The sequence below is a fragment of the Portunus trituberculatus genome, chromosome 38 (assembly GCF_017591435.1).
Source record: "Portunus trituberculatus isolate SZX2019 chromosome 38, ASM1759143v1, whole genome shotgun sequence".
In the NCBI taxonomy this organism is placed as follows: Eukaryota; Metazoa; Arthropoda; class Malacostraca; order Decapoda; family Portunidae; genus Portunus; species Portunus trituberculatus.
The window spans coordinates 24649043-24658316 of record NC_059292.1 but is presented as its reverse complement, the minus strand read 5'-3'; the positions used below and the strand labels follow the sequence as shown (position 1 = coordinate 24658316).

Below are 9274 nucleotides of genomic sequence, written 5' to 3'. Positions count from 1 at the left end.
AACTCGGGCTCCCTCGAGGGGAAATGCGCACCTCAGAAAGCGACCGTGCGCACGCTCCCCGCCTCGATAAACACTTCCTTCCAAGAAATTACTGTGCTGGTTGGTCAATGCTAGTAGTTTATTACATATTAAAGTGGTTTAGATGCACATCTTAGAAAACAAAGGAAAAGAGAAAGAATTAGACTCGGAAAGACAATAATGTTTCATTTATCTAGGACAGCGGCACCTGCCACGGCGCCTTGCGTGCGCAACCTATCATGGAAGGATGTGTAAACGTTAGCTGCTCTCCCTCAAACCCAGTTGAGACGAGGCGGCGGAGCAGAAGGTTGTCACAGTCTGCCGCCACACCTTCCCTCGCACACGTTTCTTGTAGTGGATGTCCTTGCACTCTCTCAAGCATCGGCTGACTCAGGAGGTTCTGTGCAGGAATCAGCTGGGAATACTTCACTTGTGCCGCGGAAAATGCCGAGGAAGGCGAGTATATCTTCTTATATAAACATGAGAATTTACCTATGAAAGGTAGTATTGATTACGAGACAAGGCGTGATAGTGGCTCCACGTGACCTACAACTGTAGAATGGTGCCGGAACACACAACACCCAGCTACGCTTGCTATCTTCACTTCCTGTCAGCTTGGTAGGGAAAGAAAATGTTGTGACAGCGTCTGCTCTACACAAAAGGGGCATTAGCTGAGTTAGAGCCCTTCAGGAGCTGTGCACCATGGCGCAAGTATTTTGTTTATGTCGGGGCCTCGGCCGAGGAAGACTCACCCGAACTGTGTACCTCTGATTTATCTTTATCCTGCTGATGGATAGGGTTCGCTTACAACCTGTTTCCCTGAGTGCACTCAGCAACTTATCCCTTTAGTATCGGATCGATATAAAGCGATCACCGTTGCAGAAACTATTTCCTCCTCGCTACGTCATGTATTGATCAAGCCATGCAACCGCGGGAGCTACAAAAGTTCCTTATCAAGCCTATGACATCATCCACCAGTGTGTGTGTATTCTTAAATCTCTCTCTCTCTCTCTCTCTCTCTCTCTCTCTCTCTCTCTCTCTCTGATCACAAGCTACTCAAAGGTAACGCCATCATCCATTACCTCCCCTCACTTGATCGAGTGGGGCGTCACATCCATCAAGACAACAGCCACAGACTACCACCCGCCTCCCCTCATTTTTAGCTGCAACAGTCAACCCGCAAACATCCAGCATCTATTCATCCTCACTTGCCGTCCATGTAGTGGTGTCTGTGCGTCTCACTTGTCTGGGTGATGAATGTGTAAGTTTATGACCTCTCATTATGAAACTCAAACAACGCATGTGTCTGCTGGTGCTTGCCTAAGACTTCTCCCAGCTCCCTCTTGTACAGCACCTTTTTTGTCTTACTTGTTTGTGACTGAATGTTCTCATCTTAAGCCACGTCTTATTTGCTTCGCTTCAGTTCTTTGTTCATCAGTCATCATCATTGTTTCTCAGCCACATACCGTAATATTATTAAAAGATATATTTCACAGATCTCTTTGTTCTCATTGATAGCTTAATGTTTGTCTCCTGACAGGTTCGTTGCTTTTTCATTACCTCGTCACGGATTTCGTTCCATACTAGATCTATTTAGAAGTTAAGAATATTTATTAAAATTTGCGAAGATTTCTATTAGATATTCATATATCATTTTTTTTTTCCGGGGCGGGAGCTGAGAATAATATATCCACTGCAGTAACATCTATATTTATTGCAACCGAGATTCGGTGGTTAGGGAGATTTTGGAAATGTTATGGCAGAGAACGTGTTAGTCTTTCATAATACTGATCTAATTTCCATCCCTACATCTTCCATGAGATGTGACCGTTCCTGCATTGATTCAAATTTTCTCTTTAGTTGTCTCTATCAAAGCCTTATTATTCTTTTTTACGCTGGTAATCTTTTGTAACCATCACCACTTCTGTTTTCTTTTCTTTGCCAGTTATTTCACACTTCTCACTTATTCAGAGCCTGCACATTGTTTTGGGAGTTCATCAGTAGTATCGTGTCATCAGAGTGTATTGCATTATTAATATTAAATCGGCCCCCTGTTTCTGCCTGCTCCAAACCTCACCTCTCATGATCATTTCAATGAAGCAGTTAAGTAGGTCAGACGACATCACAGTCCGCCGTCTCACCCCTTTCTTAATCAATGGTCTGCGCCTCTGACTCCCCCGAACACACTCACTGCTCTGCTGCCTCTTGTTTCCAGTATAAAGGCCTTGCTAGTCTGATATCTTTGCATCGATGTCTAATAATTCCAGGTTTTCAAAAGATATAGGCTATTTACGTCATGCTCAACGAAACAAAGCTACAGTTTTTTCTCAATATCTATTCTTTCTGGCTTCGTGCCAGTGTTGGAATAGCGTCATTTCTTGTACTACCTCAGTATAGTTAGCGTTAGAAGTCGAGGAACACATACTTACACACACACTCTCTTATTCAGTGTAAGTCCTCTGCTCTGCCAAGACTAGCAATTCCCAGGATCACAGGATTTTAGATTATGAAAAGAAGAAAAAAAATATAGTAGAGGAAAGTGTAGAAGGTTACTCGTTTTGTGACCACGATTCCACTGTTTTTCCTTGACCAGGCTTCTGCGGCATCGTCTCATTAGCAACCTCGGTGTTTATTGTGCCCGTGCCTGCATGTTGTCCTTGATTCTGCACGAAGGTTTGCGCATCTGTTGAATTGTTTCTGCACTTTATATATTTCCTAAACGATCCCAGTGAACATAACCAAGTCAAACCAAGTCAAATTCTTCCAAGGCCGCAATCCTGTCCACCGTCATCCTATCATTTCCTTTATTTTTCCTTTATGGGCGCCTGGCTGACTCCCGCCTTGATGATGTAGTGGCCTTCTTCATCACAAATTGTTCCTACATACATGATGAATAATATGATTTTATAGTTAAATGCAAGTGAGTGTGTGTGTGTGTGTGTGTGTGTGTGTGTGTGTGTGTGTTTGTCTATTCGTGCTTTTACAAAATCTACACATGCCCGTAATTTTTTTTTTTTTTTTTTTTTTATCTCCTTTTACCTAGTTCATGGGGTGCTGTAAACCATCCATTAAAGCTAGTTGTGATCTCGCTGAGCGTTTCCCTTTGTGTCTCACAACTCAAGGGGGCAGTCATAGCCTACCCTCTAAAGACAATTATCCTTCTTCACACAAAACTACATGCACTTATCACATGTACCCTTCACTTGAAAAACAAAATTTAAAAGAAAAATGGGAACTCGTTATAATAACGCCTCGGAGTCCCCTTTTGGGGAGGGGACCAAAAATGTCCTCAGGTCGGACGCCTCTCTTGATAACGACCCCGCAATGCCTTGACACCTCCCTCAACTTTTTTTTTAACATTAACTTCTGCAACATTCGCGGTCTTAGATATAATTTTCAATCTGTAGAACACCACCTCTCCTCTACTAAACCTCATATTCTTTTCCTCAACGAAACACAGCTGTCTGAGGCAATTGATAGTTCCCTCCTACTTTCTCTATTTTCATTTTCATTCCATAGCTACATGCTGCGTCTATGTGCCCAACGGCTTAACTTGTTCTCGTGCCCACGCTCTTGAATCTTTCGAATTTTCCACCATCTGGCTTCGACTCAACAGTCACTCTCAAACTAAATTAATATGTGCTGTTTATCTCTCCCCTAACTCTGACTATGGTAAATTTTTCGACTACTTAACTTCCAAAGTGGAGCACATTCTGTCCCTCTACCTTTTCGCTGAGATTTCCATTCTTGGAAATTTCAATGTTCACCACCAGCTTTGGCTTTCCTCTCCTTTCACTGACCACCCTGGTGAACTAGCCTTCAATTTTGCCATCCTCCATGACCTAGAGCAACTGGTGCAACACCTTAATTGTACTCCTGACCGTCTTGGAGATACGCCCAACATTCTTGATCTCTTCCTCACCTCTAATCCTTCTGCTTATGCTGTCACCCTTTCATCTCCGTTGGGCTCCTCCGATCACAATCTCATTTCTGTATCTTGTCCTATTTTTCCAATCCCTCCACAGGATCCCCAAAGCGAAGGTGCCTCTGGCGTTTTGCCTCTGCCAGTTGGGGGACCTGAGGAGGTATTATGCTGATTTTCCCTGGAATGATTACTGCTTCCGTGTCAGAGACCCATCTCTTTGTGCTGAACGCATAACAGAGGTGATAGTGTCTGGCATGGAGGCGTACATTCCTCATTCTTTTTTCTCAACCTAAACCTTCTAAACCTTGGTTTAACTCAGCCTGTTCTCGTGCTATACATGATAGAGAGGTTGCCCACAAAAGGTACTTGAGTCTTCCATCTCCTGAATCTCATGCACTTTATATCTCTGCCGGAATCATGCCAAGTCTGTTCTTCAACTTGCCAAACACTCCTTCATAAGTAAAAATGTCAAAATCTTTCAAACTCAAACTCCCCTCGAGACTTCTGGCATCTAGCCAAAACATCTCAAATAACTTCACTTCTTCATCTTTCCTCCTTTATTTCATCCTGATGGCACCACTGCCATCTCTTCTGTCTCTAAAGCTGAACTCTTCTCTCAAACCTTTGTTCACAACTCCACCTTGGATGATTCTGGGCTTGTCCTCCTCTCCTCCTCCCTCTGACTATTTCATGTCTACAATCAAAATTCTTCGTAATGATGTTTTCCATGCCCTCGCTGGCCTAAACCCTCGGAAGGCTTATGGACCTGATGGGGTTCCTCCTATTGTTCTCAAAAACTGTGCTTCCGTGCTTGCACCTTGCCTGGCCAAACTCTTCCAACTTTGTCTATCGACTTCTACCTTTCCTTCCTGCTGGAAGTTCGCCTACATTCAACCTGTTCCTAAAAGGGTGACCGTTCTAACCCCTCAAACTACCGTCCTATAGCTTTAATCTCTTGCTTGTCTAAAGTTTTTTAATCTATCCTGAATAGGAAGATTCTCAAACATCTGTCACTTCACAATCTTCTGTCTGATCGCCAGTATGGCTTCCGTCAAGGTCGCTCTACTGGTGATCTTCTGGCTTTCCTTACTGAGTCTTGGTCATCCTCTTTTAGAGATTTCGGTGAAACTTTTGCTGTAGCGTTAGACATATCAAAAGCTTTTGATAGAGTCTAGCACAAAGCTTTGATTTCAAAACTGCCCTCCTACGGCTTCTATCCTTCTCTTTGCAACTTTATCTCATGTTTCCTTTCCGACCGCTCTATTGCTGCTGTGGTAGACGGCCACTGTTCTTCTCTTAAATCTATTAATAGTGGTGTTCTTCAAGGTTCTGTCCTGTCACCCACTCTCTTTCTTTTATTCATTAATGACCTTCTTAACCAAACTTCTTGCTCTATCCATTCCTACGCTGATGATACCACCCTACATCTTTTCACGTCCTTTCAGAGACCGCGTAGTTTAGTGGTTAGCACGCTCGACTCACAATCGAGAGGTTCGAGTCGGAGAGGCAAAAATCAGCCTCTTAATGTGTGGCCCCTGTTCACCTAGCAATAAATAGGTACGGGATGTAACTCGAGGGGTTGTGGCCTCGCTTTCCCGGTGTGTGTTGTGTGTTGATGTGGTCTCAGTCCTACCGAAGATCGGTCTATGATCTCTGAGCTCGCTCCGTAATGGGGAAGACTGGCTGGGTGACGAGCAGGTGACCGAGAGACGACCAACTCGTCAGGAAGTCAACAGATCACGCAGGGACGCCACAGAACGCCTGACTTCCTATCTTTCTAAGATTTGCGATTGGGGCAGAGAAAATCTAGTAGTTTTCAATGCCTCAAAAACTCAATTCCTCCATCTATCAACTCAACACAACCTTCCAGACAACTATCTCCTCTTCTTCAATGACACTCAACTGTCTCCCTCTTCCGCAATGAATATCCTCGGTCTGTCCTTTGCTCATAATCTTAATTGGAAACTTCACATCTCATCTCTTGCTAAAACAGCTTTTATGAAGTTAGGTGTTCTGAGGCGTCTCTGCCAGTTTTTCTCGCCCCTCCAACTGCTTACTCTGTATAAGGGCCTTATCCGTCCCTGTACTCTTCGCATGTTTGGAGTGGTTCCAGTCACATAGTTTTACTAGATAGTGTGGAATCAAAAGCTCTTCGTCTCATCAACTCCCCTCCTCTGACTAGCTGTCTTCAGCCTCTTTCTCACCGCCGGAATGTTGCATCCCTTTCTATCTTTTATAGTTTTTTTCTTGCTAACTGTTCTACTGATCTTGCTAACTGCATGCCTCCCCAACTCTTGCGGCCTCGCTGCACAAGGCTTTCTTCTTCCTCTCATCCCTATTCTGTCCAACTTTCTAATGCAAGAGTTAACCAGTACTCTCAATCATTCATCCCTTTTACTGGTAAACTCTGGAACTCACTCCCTGCATCTGTATTTCCGAATTTCTACGACTTGTCTTCTTTTAAGAGGGAGGTATCGAGGCATTTGCTTCCCAACTTTGGGTGACGCTTTTATGCTTTTTAGAGAGCCAGCACTCAAGTGGGCCTTTTTTTTTTTTTATCTTTTTTTTTCGCCCTTGGCTGGTCCTCTTCCCTACGTAAAAAAAAAAAAAGTGTGCGTGTGTGTAATTCACTGTTTGATCTGCTGCAGTCTCTGACGAGACAGCCAGACGTTACCCTACGGAACGAGCTCAGAGCTCATTATTTCCGATCTTGGGATAGGTCTGAGACCAGGCACACACCACACACCGGGACAACAAGGTCACAACTCCTCGATTTACATCCCGTACCTACTCACTGCTAGGTGAACAGGGGCTACACGGGAAAGGAGACACCTAAATATCTCCACCCGGCTGGGGAATCGAACCCCGGTCATCTGGCTTGTGAAGCCAGCGCTCTAACCACTGAGCTACCGGGACCGTGTGTGTGTGTGTGTGTGTGTGTAATTCACCTCGGTCGTCTGCTGGTCACCCAGCCAGTCTTCCCCATTACGGAGCGAGCTCAGAGCTCATAGACCGATCTTCGGGTAGGACTGTGACCACATCAACACACAACACACAACACAAGCGAGGCCACAACCCCTCGAGTTACATCCCGTACCTATTTATTGCTAGGTGAACAGGGGCCACACATTAAGAGGCTTGCCCATTTGCCTCGCCGCTTACCGGGACTCGAACCCGGCCTTCTCGATTGTGAGTCGAGCGTGTTAACCACTACAGTACGCGGTGTTTGTGTGTGTGTGTGTGTGTGTGTGTGTGTGTGTGTGTATTCGTGCGTGCTTGCGCACGCATGCTCGCGTGAGCTTACTTGAAAATATTATGCAATCGGTTTTACTTGAAACTCAATATTTTCCTAGCAGCCGCTGTTATTCTTGTGGTGTTTGAAGTAACTTGAATAAAACGCACACACACACAAAACAAAAAACTATATATTTTTTCCACTATCGCAGACAGTTGAATATTTTAATAAATGAAGGACGTTACACATCTGCTCTTACAATTCTACAACTAAACTAATTTGATCGTCGAGATTAATATGAGGAAAATTTCAAAAGCTGCGAGCATCAGTCATTGCTTTTCATGTCTCCAGTCTGAAGGAAGGTTGTACCTTCATCGGTTAATGCCACCTTCAAAAGTGCATGAAGTGTTGGACTGACCTCACAGTATACATAGTACAAGACTGCTCATTCTCTCCTCATTCTGTCCCCTTAACTAATGCGAGAGGTGACCAGTATCTTCACTTCACTCTGTAGCCGCTGTTAACGGCTGTTAACGGCTAGAGAGAGAGAGAGAGAGAGAGAGGGGGTTACACCAGGTTGACCCGCAAAATGGGGCTCACGCTGACACCTCCCTTCCTTTTATTGGTAACTTCATTAAGTCCTATAGGCATAGCTCGCCCCCCTCGTTCCTTAAGGTTTTGCTTACATAGGGTGATCCTCAGTAGAGGCACTCTGTGATGCCACGGGATTACATCACGAGAATAGCTGTGGAGAAGACGTCGCTCGCTTGCGTCGTGTGTCACTGTAGTGAAAGGTAACGCTGTTGGAGAGGCGAGCGTAAGGAGCGACCCATGGAGTTACCATAGAGCCTCTGACTATTCCTGCTAAGCGTACTGTATTAACCTATTTACATTGCATTCATATATTAATGTCTTGAATGTCATATTATTAAAGCTTGATTTCTGTTAGTGCAGACTGTAATACAAGAACATGTCGACGTGTGTTGGGTGTTTGTCTTAAGTCATGTGACAAAATAGGTTCAGTGAAAGTGTAAACTGTAACGCAATTGTTATGTTCACAAAGCGAAGTGTGTAATGTAGTTGGTATGTTAACTCTACAGGTTTGACCGTATCCCAATAAAGTGTTGTGAGAGTTCGACGCAGTGGTATCAGTCACCTTACCACAAGTGCTTGCAACGGCGCTTACGATATTTCATCAGTTCACAGCTAAATTCTGGCATTGTTTATTTGTGTCTAATTTGCTCTTTCCCACCGCCTCACTGCTTTTCAGAAGAGGAATAATAAAAAAATAATATTGATAATAAAATCTCCGGAGCTTGCAACTTGACTAAAACTTCCATTGGCATTTTTAGCTAGCTAAAGTAATAAATACCCAACTAACTAACTATAGCTTTATAAATGAATAAGTTAGATAAATAAAGGAGTAAATGAATAAACAGATAAACACTTATTTGGTTTAGGCTAGTTTAAAGAATCTGTTCAATCTGCTACAAGTGTGAATGGTCTAAGTCTATAAAGATTAAGTAAACGAGCAAAGTTATGTTATCAAACCTTCGTGTTGGACGGTATTCAAATTAAGAAGCTTTAATTACGGTGTTATCATTGATCTTCATGCTGCTCTCCTATTGGTCTATATCTTATCTGTATCTGAAGTGAAAGGCAGTTATGGGAAGTGATGATTTCAGGTCAAGTCCAAATACCTCGGAATGTGGCGCCCCAAGTGATGAGCGCAGGTTTTCACTGGGATATATAAGAACATAAGAAAATAAGGCAAGCTACAAGAAACCATCAGGCTTACACGTGGCAGTTCCTGTATGAAGTATAGTACTTACCTATTTCTAATTATCATCCCCCATCCATATATCTATCTAATCTTCTTTTAAAGTTGCTGAATGGTTTAACACTAACAATCTGATTACTGGGTCCGTTCCATTTATCTACCACACTATATGAGAATCAATGTTTTCCTATTTGTCTTTTAAACCTGAATTTTTCAAGCTTGAACCAGTTATTATTGGCTACTGATTCTAATAGTTTTGCTGACGTCCCTTTTGTTATATCACCTGTACCACTTAAAGGCTTCCATTACAACCCTT

The 9274-nt window shown here is 43.4% G+C and overlaps 1 protein-coding gene across 1 annotated transcript in view; it reads left to right on the top strand.

The window, feature by feature from the left end:
* Positions 1-259: 259 nt before the first annotated feature.
* LOC123515126 (sodium- and chloride-dependent glycine transporter 1-like) overlaps positions 260-9274 on the top strand; it is a 31174-nt gene continuing 22159 nt past the window's right edge. The window contains exon 1 of the mRNA XM_045273573.1: positions 260-474. Coding sequence (XP_045129508.1) covers positions 463-474 — 12 coding nt within the window. The 5' untranslated portion in view covers positions 260-462. The remainder of the gene's footprint in view (positions 475-9274) is intronic.